Consider the following 19,005-nt stretch of genomic DNA (forward strand, 5'->3'; position numbering starts at 1 on the left):
GTGAGGAGGACACAAAGAATCTGCAAAGGGATATAGGCAGGCTCAGTGAGTGGGCAAACATTTGGCAGATGGAGTATAATGTGGGAAAATGTGAGGTTATCCACTTTGGTAGGAAAAATATAAAAGCAAATTATTATTTAAATGTTGAGAGATTGCAAAGTGCTGCGGTACAGAGGGACCTGAAGGTACTTGTCCATGAAACTCAAAAAGTGAGTATGCAGGTACAGCAAGTGATCAGGAAGGCAAATGGAATGTTGGCCTTTATTGCAAGGGGGATGGAGTATTGGTGAGGCCACACCTGGAGTACTGCGTACAGTTTTGGTCTCCGTATTTAAGGAGGGATATACTTGCATTGGAGGCAGTTCAGAGAAGGTTCACGAGTTTGATTCCTGAGATGAAGGGGTTGTCATATGAAGCAAGGTTGAGCAGGTTGGACCTCTACTCATTGGAGTTTAGAAGAATGAGAGGTGATCTTATTGAAATGTATAAGATTCTGAGGGGGCTTGACAGGGTAGCTGCTGAGAAGATGTTTCTCCTCTTGGGGGAGTCTAGAACTAGGGGGCATAGTTTCAGAATAAGGGGTCGCCCATTTAAAACTGAGATGAGGAGGAATTTCTTCTCTCAGAGGGTTGTAAATCTGTGGAATTCTCTGCCCCAGAGAGTGTGGAGGCTGGGTCATTGAGTATATTTAAGGTGGAGATAAACAAATTTTTGAACGATAAGGGAGTCAAGGGTTATGGGGAGCGGGCGGGGAAGTGGAGTGGAGGCCACGATCAGATCAGCCATGATCTCACTGAATGGTGGACCCCTGCTCCTATTTCTTATGTTCAATCAAGTGGGAGCAGGGAGTAGCAGTTAAGCCTCATTGAAGGCCTCGCTAATACCGCCTCTTAGATTCAAAAGCAACACACTCTATTTTTCCTTGTAACTCTCCCATGACCATTAAAACATCAGTTAGACCACAGCTCGAGTACTGTGTACAGTTCTGGTCACCACATTACAGGAAAGATGTGATTGCATGAGAGAGCGTGCAGAGGAGATTAACAAGGATGTTGCCAGGACTGGATAATTTTAGTGATGAGTAAAGATTGGATAGGCTGGGTTTATTTTCTTTGGAACAGAGGAGGCTGAGGCGAGACCTTATTGAGGTGTATAAAATTACGAGGGGCCTTGATAGAGTGGATAGGAAGGACCTATTTCCTTTAGCAGAGGGGTCAACAACCAGGGGCCATAGGTTTAAAGTAATTGGTAGGTGGATTAGAGGGGAGTTGAGGAGAACTTTTTTCTCCCAGAGGGTGGTGGGGGTCTGGAACTCACGGCCTGAAAGGGTGGTAGAGGCAGAAACCCTCACCACATTTAAAAAGTACTTGGATGTACACTTGAAGTGCCGTAACCTACAGGGCTACGGACCGAAAGCTGGAAAGTGGGATTCGGCCGGGTAGCTCTTTATCGGCCGGCACGGACACGATGGGCCGAATGGCTTCCTTCCGTGCTGTAAATTTCTGTGATTATTCCCTATAACTCTCCCATCTCCATTATTCTCTGCAACTCACTCCCATGCACATTATTCCGTGTGTTCCTACTGCTGTTTGGAATGAAATAAAGACTTGCATTTGTATAGTGCCTTTCACGACCACCAGATGTCTCAAATTGCTTTACAGCCAATGAAGTATTTTTGGTGTGTAGTCACTGTTGTAATGTGGCAGCCAACTTGTGCAGATCAAGCTCCCACAAACAGCAATGTGATAATGACCAGATCATCTGTTTTAGTCGAGTGAGGGATGAATATTGACCAGGACCCTGGGAATAACTCCCCTGCTCTTCTTCAAAACAGTGCCATGGGATCTTGTGCATCCACCTAAGAGGGCAGACAGGGCCTCGGTTTAACGTCTCATCCGAAAGACGGCACGATCGACAGTGTGGCACTCCCTCAGCACTGCCCCTCCGACAGTGCGGCGCTCCCTCAGTACTGCCCCTCCGACAGTGCGGCGCTCCCTCAGTACTGCCCATCCGACAGTGCGGCGCTCCCTCAGTACTGCCCCTCCGACAGTGCGGCGCTCCCTCAGTACTGCCCCTCCGACAGTGCGGCGCTCCCTCAGTACTGTTCCTCCGACAGTGCAGTGCTCCCTCAGTACTGCCCCTCCGACAGTGCGGCTCTCCCTCAGTACTGCCCCTCCAACAGTGCGGCGCTCCCTCAGTACTGCCCCTCGACAGTGCGGCGCTCCCTCAGTACTGCTCCTCCGACAGTGCGGCGCTCCCTCAATACTGCCCCTCCGACAGTGCGGCACTCCCTCAGTACTGCCCGTCCGACAGTGCGGCGCTCCCTCAATACTGCCCCTCCGACAGTGTGGCACTCCCTCAGTACTGCCCCTCCGACAGTGCGGCGCTCCCTCAGTACTGCCCCTCCGACAGTGCGGCGCTCCCTCAGTACTGCCCATCCGACAGTGCGGCACTCCCTCAGTACTGCCCCTCCGACAGTGCGGCGCTCCCTCAGTACTGTACTAGGAGTGTCAGCCTAGATTCATGTGCTCAAGTCCCTGGAGTGGGACTTGAACCCACAACCTTCTGACTCAGAGGTGAGTGTGCTACCCACTGAGCTACAACAATCATTGATGTAAGCCCCAGTTTTGTGCAGCTGTTTTTTCCAGCTACTGCAAAGCTCTTGCGTCTCCTCGCTGCTGATTGCAGGCTGCGGATGTGAGAGTTTGGCTTGTCACACTGATTACCATCATCACGTTGGATGTTAATTCATTGTGAACAGTGTGCGCATGGCTGGGCAGAGAGGAGCGCTGAACGGCGATCGAACAGGATGAATCTATTTCCCTGTGGATGAGGAATTCAGCAGTGAACGTCCACAATTTAATCTGTGCATCCCCTGTTCTCCGCACATCAGATTAAAGACCGAAAACTGAATGGGTGACATCAGCTGCTTGCACTGTGATAGCCAATCGACTAGCTTCTTATGGTCTGGCCTCTCCTATCCCAACGGATACCCAACCAGTTTCCTGACCTGCTCATCAAGATGACTGATGCTATTTCTGGGAAGTAGAACAGCGTTAATGCTTTTGTCAACTGTTGTCAGTACTGAACACTCCCAAGGCAGGTACAGCAGGGGGTTAGATACAGAGTAAAGCTCCCTCTACACTGTCCCATCAAACACTCCCAGGGCAGGTACAGCACGGGGTTAGATACAGAGTAAAGCTCCCTCTACACTGTCCCATCAAACACTCCCAGGGCAAGTACAGCACGGGGTTAGATACAGAGTAAAGCTCCCTCTACACTGTCCCATCATACACTCCCAGGGCAGATACAGCACGGGTTGGATACAGAGTAAAGCTCCCTCTACACTGTCCCATCAAACACTCCCAGGGCAAGTACAGCACGGGGTTAGATACAGAGTAAAGCTCCCTCTACACTGTCCCATCAAACACTCCCAGGGCAGCTACAGCACGGATTGGATACAGAGTAAAGTTCCCTCTACACTGTCCCATCAAATACTCCTAGGGCAGGTACAGCACGGGGTTAGATACAGAGTAAAGCTCCCTCTACACTGTCCCATCAAACACTCCCAGGGCAGGTACAGCACGGGGTTAGATACAGAGTAAAGCTCCCTCTACACTGTCCCATCAAACACTCCCAGGGCAGGTACAGCACGGGGTTAGATACAGAGAATAAGGTAGTTGGTGCATAAAAAGAAGAGTGTAATCTGTGCCGTACATTTATCTCCCCGTATGATAAGGGAGCTGTATGTAGATCAGACATGTCTCATGCCCAGAAATACAGCGACAGTAATCATAACTCTTCCGTCACACGCATGGGCTGCCTTGCTCTCAGCGCTCAGTCCCTGTGCGGTGGAGCGCACACAGTTTACACTGAACATGAACTGACTCACAACAATATGAGTGTGATATATCCGTTACACAGCCGCGCCCAACAAGAACGGGGAACCTGCAAATTACAAAGGTCACAGTGTGCTTGATGTTCAATTCCTTTTGTAATGTGTGCCCCTGTGAGCATGCTTACTGGTTTGTAGAGCTGTTGAGTTGGGAGTGGCTTAGCCAGTCACGTGATGTTCACAAGACTCAATAAAACCCCAGTTGGGTTCGGGGGATCCACGATGGGGCAGGTGGTTGTGAGCCTGGTGGATGAACTGGTAATGTGTAGTGTGATTGTTAAACCTTGGCTAATAAACCAACTAGTTCTTTAATAGCAATGTGTTGCTATAAATTCTTCAGCAAAGAACCAATGATGCAAATACATTATACCTTTGCTATTGAAACTAAGTCTTCCCACGTAAGGTACCTGTGCTCCTTTGACTGGGCACCTTGTATACAGCACAAGTTAGTGCCTTTTTGTGCTCATTTTTGGGGTGTGGGTGTCGCTGGCCAGGCCGGCATTTATTGCCCATCCCTAATTGCCCCTTGAGAAGGTGGTGGTGAGCCGCCTTCTTGAACCGCTGCAGTCCGTGTGGTGAAGGTGCTCCCACAGTGCTGTTAGGGAGGGAGTTCCAGGATTGTGACCCAGCGACGATGAAGGAACGGCCGGTATATTTCCAAGTCAGGATGGTGTGCGACTTGGAGGGGAACGTGGAGGTGGTGGTGTTCCCATGCCCCTGCTGCCCTTGTCCTTCTAGGTGGTAGAGGTCGCGGGTTTGGGAGGTGCTGCCGAAGAAGCCTTGGCGAGTTGCTGCAGTGCATCTTGTAGATGGTGCACATGGTGCGCCGGTGGTGGAGGGAGTGAGTGTTGAAGGTGGTGGGTAGCGTGCCGATCAAGCGGCCTGCTTTGTCCTGGATGGTGTCGAGCTTCCTCAGTGTTTTTGCGGCTGCACTCACCCAAAGAGTCTAGAACCAGGGGTCAGTCTCAGGATAAGGGGTCGGCCATTTAGGACTGAGATGGGGAGAAAGTTCTTCACTAAGAGGGTGGTGAATCTTTGGAATTCTCTGCCCCAGAGGCCTGTGGAGGCTCAGTCTTTCAGTATTCAAGACAGTATTCAAGACAGTCTCAGTATTCAAGACAGAGATCGATAGATTTTTAGATATTAAGGGAATCAAGGGATAAGGGGATCAGGCGGGAAAGTGAAGTTGAGGTAGAAGATCAGCCATGATCTTATTGAATGGCGGAGCAGGCTCGAGGGGCCGAATAGCTGACTCCTGCTCCTATTTCTTATTCTTATGCTGTTATGTACATTGCGAGCTTTGGTCAACGGCTACTGACATCCCCCAGGGAAAGAGATGAGAAATCTAGTAGTAGGGGTTGGGGTGATGTTGAGCTTGGGTTTCAGACCCTGTAAATTGTAGTTGGAAGAAACACTGAGGGGAGTGCAGCAGCCTCCCAGTTCTGGGGTACCGGGGAGAATGAGAGTTGGAGCCAGTCCAATGAATACAGGGGGTGAGTATACAAGAGTTAGAAATACAGGGGGTGATGGCTATATGGGGGTAGTTATACAGGGAGCAATGTTCCCCCGAAGGAGCAGGTTCACACACCAATCGCGAGGGTCCCACACACGACGCTCACCCACTGGTAGATCCCACGCAGCAAATTTAAAGGGATCGCAAATTAGAGGGAACATTTCCAGAGAGTCATTGATATAAGGAGGTAGTTATACCGGGAGTGATTGATATATGGGAGCAATTGATATATGGAGGTGATCGAACATAAGAACATAAAAAATAGGAGCAGGAGTCGGCCATTCGGCCCCTCGAGCCTGCCCCACCATTCAATAAGATCATGGCCGATCTGATCTTCACCTCAACTCCACTTCACTGCCTGCTCCACATAACCCTTGACTCCCCTGTTGAAAATCTGTCTATCTCTGCCTTAAATATATTCAATGACCCAGCCTCTACAGCTCTCTGGGGCAGCGAATTCCACAGGTTCACAACCCTCTGAGAGAAGAAATTCCTCCTCATCTCTGTTTTAAACGGGCGGCCTCTTATTCTAAAACTATGCCCCCTAGTTCTAGATTCCCCTATGAGGGGAAACATCCTCTCTGCATCTACCCTGTCCAGCCCCCTCAGACTCTTATGTTCCAATAAGATCACCTCTCATTCTTCTAAATTCTGACGAGGGATTGATACATGGGGCGAGGGGATTGATACATGGGGTGGGAGAGTGGGGGAATGATACATGGGCGGGGGATTGATCACAGGGGGGGATTGATACATGTGAGGGGGATTGATACATAGGGGGATTGATACATGGGGGGGATTGATACATGGGGGTGATTGATACATGGGGGGATTGATACATGGGGGGATTGATACATAGGGGGATTGATACATGGAGATTGATACATGGGGGGGATTGATACATGGGGGTTATTGATACATGGGGGGGATTGATACATGGGGACGGATTGATGCATGGGGGGATTGATACATGGGGGGGATAGATACATAGGGGGGATTGATACATGGGGGGAATAGATACATAGGGGGGATTGAATACATGGGGTGATTGATACATGGGGGGATTGATACATGGGGAGATTGATACATGGGGAGGGGGATTGATACATGGGGGGATTGATACATGGGGAGGGGGATTGATACATGGGGGGGATTGATACATGGGGGTGATTGATACATGGAGGGATAGATAAATGGGGGGATTGATACATGGGGAGGGGGGATTGATACATGGGGGGATAGATACATGGAGAGGGGGATTGATACATGGGGGAGATTGATACATGGTGGGGATAGATACATGGGGGGGATAGATAAATGGGGGGGATTGATACATGGAGAGGGGGGATTGATACATGGGGGGATTGATACATGGAGAGGGGGATTGATACATGGGGGGATTGATACATGGAGAGGGGGATTGATACATAGGGGGATTGATACATGGAGAGGGGGACTGATACATGGGGGGGATTGATACATGGAGAGGGGGATTGATATATAGGGGGATTGATACATGGAGGAGATTGATACATGGAGGAGATTGATACATGGGGGGATTGATACATGGAGAGGGGGATTGATACATGGGGGGGATTGATACATGTGGGGATTGATACATGGAGAGGGGGATTGATACATGGGGGGGATTGATACATGGAGGAGATTGATACATGGAGGAGATTGATACATGGGGGGATTGATACATGGGGGGGGATTGATACATGGGGGGATTGATACATGGGGGGGATTGATACATGGGGGGATTGATACATGGGGGGATTGATGCATGGGGGGATTGATACATGGGGGGATTGATACATGGAAGGATTGATACATGGGGGGATTGATGCATGGGGGGATTGATACATGGGGGGGATTGATACATGGGGAGGATTGATACATGGGGGGGATTGATACATGGGGGGGATTGATACATGGGGGGGGATTGATACATGGGGGGATTGATGCATGGGGGGATTGATACATGGGGGGATTGATACATGGGGGGATAGATACATGGGGGGGAATTGATACATGGGAGGGATTGATACATGGGGGATAGATACATGGGGGGATAGATACATGGAGGAGATTGATACATGGAGATTGATACATGGGGGGGATTGATACATGGGGGGGATTGATACATGGGGGGATTGATACATGGGGGGGATTGATACATGGGGGGATTGATACATGGGGGGGGATTGATACATAGGGGGATTGATACATGGGGGGGATTGATGCATGGGGGGGATTGATACATGGGGGAGATTGATACATGGAGGAGATTGATACATGGGGGGGATTGATACATGGAGGAGATTGATACATGGGGGGATTGATACATGGGGGGATTGATACATGGGGGGATTGATGCATGGGGGGATTGATACATGGGGGGATTGATACATGGAAGGATTGATACATGGGGGGATTGATGCATGGGGGGATTGATACATGGGGGGGGGATTGATACATGGGGAGGATTGATACATGGGGGGGATTGATACATGGGGGGGGATTGATACATGGGGGGATTGATGCATGGGGGGATTGATACATGGGGGGGGATTGATACATGGGGGGATAGATACATGGGGGGATAGATACATGGGGGGGAATTGATACATGGGAGGGATTGGTACATGGGGGGATAGATACATGGGGGGATAGATACATGGGGTGATTGATGCATGGGGGGATTGATACATGGGGGGATTGATACATGGGGGGATTGATGCATGGGGGTATAGATACATGGGGGGGATTGATACATGGGGGGATTGATACATGGGGGGATTGATACATGGGGGGGATAGATGCATGGGGGTATTGATACATGGGGGGATAGATACATGGGGGGATTGATACATGGGGGGATTGATACATGGGGGGGATTGATACATGGGGGGGATTGATACATGGGGGGATTGATACATGGGGGGATTGATACATGGGGGGGATTGATACATGGGGGGGGATTGATGCATGGGGGGATTGATACATGGGGGGGATTGATACATGGGGGGGATTGATACATGGGGGGGATTGATACATGGGGGGATTGATGCATGGGGGGATTGATACATGGAGGAGATTGATACATGGGGGGGGATTGATACATGGGGGGATTGATGCATCGGGGGGAATGATACATGGAGGGGGATTGATACATGGGCTGGCTATTACCGACAGTATCAGATACCCGTGAAGAGTAGAATATTGCAGTATTGCAAGTCTAGTGTCATCCAGTGTCGCAGTTAAAATATGAGATCCTGATCAAAGGTTGCAAAATGCTGGAGAATGTTCCATTCCTCAGCATCGATATCGCTCCCTTTGATAAACACAGACATTTCTCTCTCTTCCTGAAAAACAATTAGAAATAACAAGGCAGGGCCTTGCCTGGTCTTGGGTTGCATTGTGAGAGTGGCCTTCCTGAAACCGTTGTGCTTGGATCTTGGAACACCAAGCTGTGGTCTGGTTTCATACTTACCGGGGCGACAGATTGTGCTGTTCCTGGAACGGGATCAGAAGGCAGCGAGAATGCTTTGTTCGGGAGCATGTGAATGGGTGGGTTGCTCACAGGCCTGTGCTGCCCGAGGACGTGAGCAGAAAACCAAAAAGTGCCACTTGAAAGAATCGAGGGATTTGGAACAACATGTCCCTGTGCCAACAGGGGAACAAAATACTGTAGCTCTTCTCTTGCGATTAATCTACTGTACAAACGAGTTGTGCAATTAGCAAATTCAGTCTTTTGTTCGTCTGGCTCCAGTGGGTCTGCCTTTGGCACCATGGTCGAGAAGAGAAAGAAAATATCTTGCCTGAAGCGGGAATAACGCTCCCCTAGTATCCGTTTCCAGTCACAAACTGCAGTGCGCCGATGTTGATACAACATAGGAACAGGAGGAGGCCATTCAGCCCCTCTAGCCTGTGCCCCCATTCGATGAGATCATGGCTGATCCCCCTGTTGATAATAGATCTTCTATTCTAATCAGAACCCCTACACAGCAAGCGAGCCCAAGGTGGGCAGAGGAACCGTTTCAAGGACACCCTCAAAGCCTCCTTGATAAATTGCAACATCCCCACTGACACCTGGGAGTCCCTGGCCAAAGACCGGCCTAAGTGGAGGAAGACCATCCGGGAGGGCGCTGAGCACCTCGAGTCTCGTCGCCGAGAGCGTGCAGAAATCAAGCGCAGGCAGCGGAAGGAGCGTGCGGCAAACCAGTCCCACCCACCCTTTCCTTCAACCACTGTCTGTCCCACCTGTGACAGAGACTGTAATTCCTGTATTGGAGTGTTCAGTCACCTAAGAACTCACTTTAAGAGTGGAAGCGAGTCTTCCTCGATTTCGAGGGACTGCCTATGATCATGCCTGATCTGCGACCGAGCTCCGTGTACCTGCCTTTGGCCCACATCCCTTTGTGTCTGCTGTTGCTCATTGCCTAGCACACTTGCCTCTGAGTCGGAAGCTTGTGGGTTCCACAAATTCTCATCCTTGTTTTCAAATTCCTCCATGGCCTTCGCGCCCCCTCCCAATCTCTGAGCCCCACAACCCCCCCCCCCCGAGATGTCTGCGCTCCTCTAATTCTGCCCGCTTGCCCATCCCCGATTATAATCGCTCCGCCATTGGTGGCCGTGCCTTCAGCTGCCTGGGCCCCAAGCTCTGGAACTCCCTCCCTAAACCTCTCTACCTCTCTCTCCTCTTTCAAGACGCTCGTTAAAATCCACCTCTTTGACCAAGCTTTTGGTCACCTGCCCTAATTTCTACTTATGTGGCTCAGTGTCAAATTTTCTGTCTCATAACACTCCTGTGAAGCGCCTTGGGACGTTTCACTATGTTAAAGGCGCTATATAAATGCAAGTTGGTGTTTTGCCAATCCAGTCGCTGAGGATCATAAGATGCCCCATGACTAGGACAAATTGGAGTTAGGTCACAAATCAGCCATGCTCTCACTAAATGGCCTCCTCCTGTTCCTATAATTGTCTGCATTCGCACCGCTGTCCTGTGTGTAACCTTGGTCATAGCTCGCCCGAGAGGGTTTATTTTCGAACCCGGAGTCTTTGGCCGTGAAAGGGTTACAGTCGCTGATGGTGATGTTGTGATCTCCCGATTTAGTGTTTGTTTTCAACGCGCTTGCTGTGTGGCTGCTAAACAACGCAGGACAGGATGACACCAATTGCAGTAATGATGAAATGGTTTCTCAGTAGAATACAATGGCCTCAGGAGATATCACTCAACTGTACATATTTATTTACATCCATAACATTGACAGTACATTCCTGTGTTGTGCGTCACTAGATTTCTCTGCATGTGTGCACAGGACATATAGGCACACGCTTGTTTAAAGTGTGTTGTGCAACTCGAAGAGTGGAAAGAGCTTGTTTTTTGAGTTATGATGTTGGGACAGTCGGGTTGCCAACCCTCCAGGATTGGCCTGGAGTCTCCAGGAATTGAGGATTAAGCCCCGGGACACTGGTGCGAGCAAAAACCCAGGCGAAAAATCATAATGGCACTCAGAAAAATTTTCTTTTTTCTTTGAACACTTTTCTTTATTAGTTATAAAAATATAGGAGTTGGGGCGGGGGAAAAGGTTGCTTGACTGAGAGTCAATTGGGTAATGAAGAGTCTGTTCGCTTTCCGATTGGTGGGAAGGCGGGGCACCATGAGGATGGGCGTGTTGAACGGCCAATGGCGGGAGAGTGGGTCAGGGCAGTGGGACATCATGTGATGAATGCTGCAGGAATAGATCCAAGCAGAGTTGGCAACTGTGGGACACAGTAAACAACACCTCTACACTCAACAACACTGGATTGTTTGACTCTATTCCTCCTCACAGTGCCAGCCGTGGCTCAGTGGGCAGCACACTCACCTCTGAGTCTGAAGGTTGTGGGTTCAAGTCCCACTCCAGAGAATTGAGCGCAGAATCTAGGCTGACACTCCCAGTGCAGTACTGAGGGAGCACCGCACAGTCGGAGGGGCAGTACTGAGGGAGCACTGCACTGTCGGAGGGGCGGTACTGAGGGAGTGCCGCACTGTTGAAGGGACAGTACTGAGGGAGTGCTGCACTGTCAGAGGGACAGTACTGAGGGAGCGCTGCACTGTCGGAGGGGCGGTACTGAGGGAGCGCTGCACTGTCGGAGGGGCAGTACTGAAGGAGCGCTGCACTGTCGGAGGGACAGTACTGAGGGAGCACCGCACTGTCGGAGGGGCAGAACTGAGGGAGCGCTGCACTGTCGGAGGGACAGTACTGAGGGAGCACCGCACTGTTGGAGAAGCAGTACTGAGGGAGCGCCGCACTGTTGGAAGGGCAGTACTGAGGGAGAGCCACATTGTCGGAGGGACAGTACTGAAGGAGAGCCGCACTGTCGGAGGGGCAGTACTGAGGGAGAGCCGCACTGTCGGAGGGGCTGCACTGTCGGAGGGGTAGTGCTGAAGGAGTGCCGCACTATTGGAGCTTTCGGATGAGGTGGACGTAAAAGATCCTATGACACTATTTCGAAGAAGAGCAGGGGAGTTCTCCCCAGTGTCCTGGTGCCAATATTTATCCCTCAACCAACATCACAAAAACAGATTCAACAGCAAAATATTGCGGATAGAAACATAGAAAATAGCCGCAGGAGTGGGCTATTCGGCCCTTCGAGCCTGCACCACCATTCAATAAGATCATGGCTGATCATTCCCTCAGTCCTGCTTTCTCTCCATACCCCTTGATCCCTTTAGCTGTAAGGGCCACATCTAACTCCCTCTTGAATATATCAATGAACTGGCCTCAACAACTCTCTGCGGCAGGGAATTCCACAGATTAACAACTATCTGAGTGAAGCAGTTTCTCCTCATCTCAGTCCAAAATGGCCTACCCCTTATCCTAAGACTGTGTCCCCCGGTTCTGGACTTCCCCAACATCAGGAACATTCTTCCTGCATCTAACCTGTCAAGTCCCGTCAGAATTTTATATGTTTCTATGAGATCCCCTCTCATTCTTCTAAACTCCAGTGAATACAGGCCCAGTCGATCCAGTCTCTCCTCATATGTCAGTCCTGCCATCCCTGGAATCAGTCTGGTGAACCTTCGCTGCATTCCCTCAATAGCAAGAACATCCTTCCTCAGATTAGGAGACCAAAACTGAACACAATATTCCAGGTGAGGCCTCACCAAGGCTCTATACAACTGCCTGCTCCTATACTCAAATCCCCTAGCTATGAAAACCAACATACCATTTGCTGGAACCTGAAATAAAAACAGAGAATGCTGGAAATCTCAGCGGGTGAGGCAGCGTCTGGTTCTGACGAAGGGTCAACGACCCGCAACACTAACTCTGTTTCTCTCTCCACAGATGCTGCCTGACCCGCTGAGATTTCCAGCATTTTCTGTTTTTATTATCACTAAAACAGATTATCTGGGTCATTATCACATTGCTGTGTGTGGGAGCTTGCTGTGCACAATTTGGCTGCCGCGATTCCCACAATACAACAGTGAGTACACTCCAAAAGCACTTCATTGGCCGTAAAGGGCTTTGGGACGTCCGGTGGACGTGAAAGGCGCTATATAAATCCAAACGTCTTTCTTTCTTTCCTCACTTATACCGGTCAATTACGTGGCAATAGTCACCCTGCTCAGTACGAGAGTAACAGCAGGCTCTGACTTCCTCAATCAGATTGGCGCTCGGTCTCCCAGGCTCAAGCAAATACAAGCCAAGTTTATGCGACCTGTTCTCGTAATTTAACCCTCTGAGCCCCGGAACCAGCAAGGTTCTGGGCCTTCAGGAGCAAGGCGGAGAAGAAAATGATGTTGAAAATACCTCTGCGATGATCCATTTTCTCACACATACCTAAAGCAGCAGATAATGGCAACTTGGGTTAGCAGATTGCGCCCATCCTGCTGTAACTGGCTGGGTCTAGAGGCACTGGAGAGAGTGCAAACAAGATTCACTAGCATGATACCAGAGCTTATACCCATCAGGAAAGTTTGAACAGGCTGCGTCTCTTTTCTCCAGAAAAGAGAAGGTTGAGGGGTGACCTGATAGAGGCCTTTAAGATTATTGTCAGGTATGCCCCAGTGAGTATACTCACAGGTTTGTAGAGCTGTTGCATTGTGAGTCGCAAGACTCAATAAAACCCCGGCCAGTTGGTTTCGGGGGATCCACGATGGGGCAGGTGGTTGTGAGCCTGGTGGATGAACCGGTAATGTGTAGTGTGATTGTTAAACCTTTGTTACTAAACCAACTAGTTCTTAATAGCAAAGTGTTGCTATGAATTCTTAAGCAAAGAACCCATGAAGCAAATAGATTACAATTATGAAAGGGGTCGATAGGGTAGAAGTGGAGAAGATGTTTGCACTTGCGGGTGAGACCAGAACTAGGGGGCCAGCAGTATAAGATAGTCACAAATAAATCCAATGGGGAATTCAGGAGAAACCTCTTTCCCCAGAAAGCGGTGAGAATGTGGAACTCACTACCACAGGGAGTTGAAGCGAATAGTATCGATGTATTTAAGGGGAAGCTGGATAAACACATGAGGGAAAAAGGAATAGAAGGATATGGTGATGGGGTGAGATGGAGAGGGGTGGGAGGAGGGCTGGTGTGAAGCATAAACCCTGACACGGAGCGGTGGGGCCCAGTGGCCTGTTCCTGGGCTGTAAATACTTTGTAGTTAATGCTCCCATTTAGGCTGTCAGAGAGGTGTGTGCTGAGGAACCACAGCAGGGAGAAAGAATAACCAAGTATGCTTGTAGCTTTGAGCCCCTTAACACATCTCCCAGGAACTTGGTAATGTGGGGACAAAATAACAAGGTCGGCCAATCATTGTTCTAACGTGTGTTTTTAAATCTTATTTACAGACTTACAGATAGTAATGGCTGCTGATTTCCACTCTACTCTTGTCACATCCTTCAACTCTATAGACACCTCCTTATGAAGCTTGCCTTGCTGACCATTCCAGCCTGTCGACCGAGAACCTCACTGCAATGTGGAGCTGCATTCAAGGGGACTTTGGAGCCAACAGTACGCTCTGCGGAGATGGCCTTTGCCATAATGTGGGAATGATCCTGTCTGTGGCTTCGACGGGCTACCTCATTCTCTGCTTCCCCCTCGGCCTGAGCTTCAACGTTCTGGTCCTAGTCGTCAACCTTCGCCACAAGTTGTCCATCAACATGCTGGACGTCTACTTCACCAACATGGCGCTGGCTGGCTTGATCCTGAACCTGGTGGCTTTTCTCCAGCTGCTGGGTCCTGACCACCTCCTGTGGCCGGCGTGGACATTCGGCCGGGAGGTCTGCATGGCCTCCTTCATCCTGTTCAACATGGCGGCCCTGGTCAGCACCTACTCTGCCACGTTGCTCAGCCTGGACTGCTTCATCGAGCAGGCCGTGCCCCACACCTACATGTCCAGTGTCTACAACACGAAGCACATCTGCAGCTTCGTGTGGGGCGGGGCGTCTCTGGCCAGCTTCTCCTCCCTCCTCTTCTACGTCTGCAGCAAGCTCTCCGACCAGGTCCGTGACTGCTCCGAGCTGCAGGCCAAGGAGCTGGGCGATGCCATCATGTTCTTCACCGGCTTCGTGGTGCCGGCGGCGGGCGCGGGCTACGCCTTCCGGCTGATCCTCTGCGCCCGCGAGAGCCGCTCGCTTCGGCTGTCTGAGCCGCCCAGACTCGACCCTTCGGTCCAGCGGCTGCTGCTGGCCACGGTGCTAGTGCAGTTCGCTCTCTGGCTGCCCTACTACCTGACCCTCTTGGTCAGCACCGCCCGCTTCGTCACCCGGGCCCGCGGCGAGGCGCAGTCCGACGACATGCTCCACTTCCTGCGCGGGGCGTGCGAACTGCTGGCCTACCTGAGCACCTGCGCCGTGCCCATCACCTACAGGTACCTGCAGAAGACCTTCGACGGGCGGCTGCGGCTGGTGATCCGAGATGTGCAGTGCGGGCGCGAGGGTAACCAACGCGCGGCCCGCCAGCAACACGTGGTAACAGTCTCGGGGGCAGAAGTCACCCCAGAATGAAAGTTTCCACTACCTGGGGGAAACCAACAATGCTCCTGCCCGAGAACGTGCGTTAAAATCCCCACTCCAATTCATCAGCCTGCCCGGCCGGAAAATGACTGACTCCAGCTCTCCCCGGGTGGCTGCTTCCACAGTGTATATGATTAAGCCTTGTCGACCCATCTACCGCAAAAGGAACTTGCCGTTATATCGCGCCTTTCGCGAGCTCAGGATGTCCCAAAGCGCTTCACAGCCAATGAATTACTTTGGAAGAGCAGTCACTGTTGTAATGTAGGAAACCATGGCGATCAGATTGTGCACCATAAGCGGCAATAAGATGACTTTGGCGGTGTTGGTGGAGGAATGAATGGACACCAGGAGAACTCCTCCACTCACCTTGGAACAAGTGCCACAAATTCATTTAGATCCATTGAACAGGTAGATGGGGCTTTGGAACATAGGGAACAGGAGGAGGCCAGTCAGTTCCTCAATTAGATCATGGCTGATCTGTATCTTAACTCCATCAATCCACCTTGGTTCCGTAACCCTTAACAATGCGACGAAAATCTATTAATCTCAGTTTTGGGATTTTCAATTGACCCCGCCCCCTCAAAAGCTTTTTGGAGGATTGAGTTCCAGATTTCCACTATCCATTGTGTGAAGAAGTGCTTCCTGACATCACTTCTGGCTCTAATTTTAAGGTTATGGCCCCTTGTTCTGGATTCCCACCAGAGAAAATAATTTCTATCTACCCTTTTCATCATCCTTAACACCTCAAGTAGATCACTCTTTAATTTAAAAAAAAACAATTAATTCTCGGGATGTGGGCGTCGCTGGCAAGGCCGGCATTTATTGCCCATCCCTAATTGCCTCTTGAGAAGGTGGTGGTGAGCCGCCTTCTTGAACCGCTGCAGTCCGTGTGGTGAAGGTACTCCCACATGGAGGGAGTTCCAGGATTGTGACCCAGCGACGATGAAGGAACGGGATGGTGTGTGACTTGGAGGGGAACTTGCAGGTTCAAGAGAATACAAGTCTAGTATACGTAACCTGTCTTCATAATTAATGGTTTTAACATTGCATCTGAAAGATGGCACTTCCAACAATAGTACTTTGGGGCAGCACTGAGGTATCAGTCTAGACTATATATTCCAGTCCTGGAATGGGGCTTGAACCTATGACCTTCTGCCTCAGAGGCAAGAGTACACTATTGGACCTAAGCCGGCACTTGCTAATGTTCAGACTTGTATCTGTTCACTCATGTCTAACCCTACAATCAGAAGGCTTGTCACTTGTTCATCTCTAACAGAAGACTTCTAAAATTGGACCATAACAGGATTGACCGAGTCCCGTTGAAGTATCAGGGTGTCTCAGTTAGTAGTTTTCTCACTTTGAGTCAGAAGGTGCAATGCTACTGTGGACTTGAGCCACGGATCTGGGCTGACTCTCCAGTGCAGTACCGAGGGAGTGCTGCACTGTCAGAGTTGCCGTCTTTCACACATGCGGCTCCATAACCGAGGCCCTGACTATCTGGTCAGGTGGGCGTAAAAAAGATTTCAGAATTCAAAGGGCAGGGAGTTAGCCCAGTATCCTGACCAGCATTGCTCTCACCAAACCAACACTAGAGAAAGTGATTATCTGGTCATCCAATTTGCTGTTTGTAGGACATTGCTACCTAACAGCGATTGTTGGTTATAATGAACTGTGCGATATACTGAGGATATAACAAAGTATAAAATGTTTGTGAACAGGAGGGGGGGTGGGGGGGGGGGAAGTTTGTATCTGGAAGCAATACATAACTTTAGTGATATAACAAGAACATAAGAAATAGGAGCAGGAGACGGCCATTCGGTCCCTCGAGCCTGCTCCGTCATTCACTAAGATAACATTTTACCTGTTTATTAAAAAACCCTAATGCACTATGATCCCTGGGTGAGAGGGCTATCCTATGAGGAGAGATTGAGTAGAATGGGCCCGAATTCTCTGGAGTTTAGAAGAATGAGAGGCGATCTCATTGAAACGTATAAAATGCTTAGCAGGCTTGACAGGGTAGATGCTGAGAGGCAACTCCTGGCTGGGGAGTCCAGGACGAGTCACAGCCTAAGGGGTCAGCTTAGATGAGGAGGATTTTCTTCACTCAGAGGATTGTGAATTTTTGGAATGCTCTACCCCAGAGGGCTGTGGAGGCTCAGTCGCTGAGTATATTCGAGGTTGAGATCGATAGATAATTGGACTCAAGGGGAATCGAGGGATATGGGGATCGGGCGGGAAAGAGGAGTTGAGGTCGAAGATCAGCCATGATCTTATTGAATGGCGGAGCAGGCTCGAGGGGCCGAATGGCTGACTCCTGCTCCTAATTCTTATGATTGACACCACTGGGGAAAATACGGGCCAGTGTCTCTCTGGATTACTATCGATTGACCCCACTGCTGGAAAGTACATACGTGGCAATGTGAGGTGAAGGCAGGTTCAAGCCCGACTTTGTCAGCTAAACATCCCTAACTTCATAACTAGTCAATGACCACTTAAATCAAAGACGTGCATTTATATAGTGCATTTCATGACCTCAACATCCCAAAGTGCTTTACAGCCAATGAAGTACTATTTTTGGAAGTGTAGTCACTGTTGTAATGTGGGAAACGCAGCATCCAATTTGCGCACAGCAAGCTCCCACACACAGCAATGTGTTAATGACCAGATAATCTGTTTTTAGTGATGTTGGTTGAGGGATAAATATTGGCCCCAGGACACCGGGGATAACTCCCCTGCTCTTCTTCGCAATAGTATGTTATAAAAAGATATACAGGCACTGGAGAGGGTGCAGAGCAGATTTATGAGGATGATACCAGAATTGCAAGGGTACACATATTAGGAAAGGATGAACAGAGTTGGTCTCCTTTGAGAAGGGAGTAGGCTGAGGGGTGACCTAATAGAGGTCTTTAAAATGATGAAAGGTTTTGATAGAGTGGATACAGAGAGAGTGTTTCCACTTGTGGGGAAGAGCATAACTAGAGGCCATCAATATAAGATAGTCACCAAGAAATCCAATGGGGAATTCAGGAGAAACTTCTTTACCCAGAGAGTGGTGAGAATGTGGAACTCGCTGTCACAGGGAGGGGTTGAAGCGAATAGTATCGATGTATTTAAGGGGAGGCTGGACAAGGATACGAGTGAGAAGGGAATAGAGGGTTATGCTGATAGATTTAGATGAGGAAAGACGGGAGGAGGCTCGAGTGGAGCATAAACGACGGCATGGACTGGTTGGGCCGAATGGTCTGTTTCTGTGCTGTATACCCTATGTAATAGTACCGTGGGATCTTTTACATGAGAGAGCAGTCGGAGCCTCGATTTAATGTCTCATCCGAAGACAGCCCCTCCGACAGTGCAGCGTTTCCTCAGTACTGCCCCTCCGACAGTGCGGTGCTCCCTCAATACTGTGCCTCTGACAGTGCGACACTCCCTCAGCCCTTCCAACAGTGCAGCGCTCCCTCAGTACTGCCCCTCCGACAGTGTGGCGTTCCCTCAATGCTTTCCCTCAGCACTGCCCCTCTGACAGTGCAGGGCTCCCTCAGTACTGCCCCTCCGACAGTGTGGCGCTCCCTCAGTACTGTTCCTCTGACA

At 50.0% G+C, this 19,005-nt stretch overlaps 1 protein-coding gene across 1 annotated transcript in view; it reads left to right on the forward strand.

The window, feature by feature from the left end:
• Positions 1 to 17,107, forward strand: part of LOC139230070 (probable G-protein coupled receptor 146) — a 28,507-nt gene extending 11,400 nt beyond the window's left edge. The window contains exon 2 of the mRNA XM_070861861.1: positions 14,251 to 17,107. Coding sequence (XP_070717962.1) covers positions 14,377 to 15,408 — 1,032 coding nt within the window. The 5' untranslated portion in view covers positions 14,251 to 14,376 and the 3' untranslated portion in view covers positions 15,409 to 17,107. The remainder of the gene's footprint in view (positions 1 to 14,250) is intronic.
• The last annotated feature ends 1,898 nt before the right edge of the window (positions 17,108 to 19,005 follow it).

The sequence above is a fragment of the Pristiophorus japonicus genome, chromosome 19 (genome assembly GCF_044704955.1).
Source record: "Pristiophorus japonicus isolate sPriJap1 chromosome 19, sPriJap1.hap1, whole genome shotgun sequence".
Classification (NCBI taxonomy): Eukaryota; Metazoa; Chordata; class Chondrichthyes; family Pristiophoridae; genus Pristiophorus; species Pristiophorus japonicus.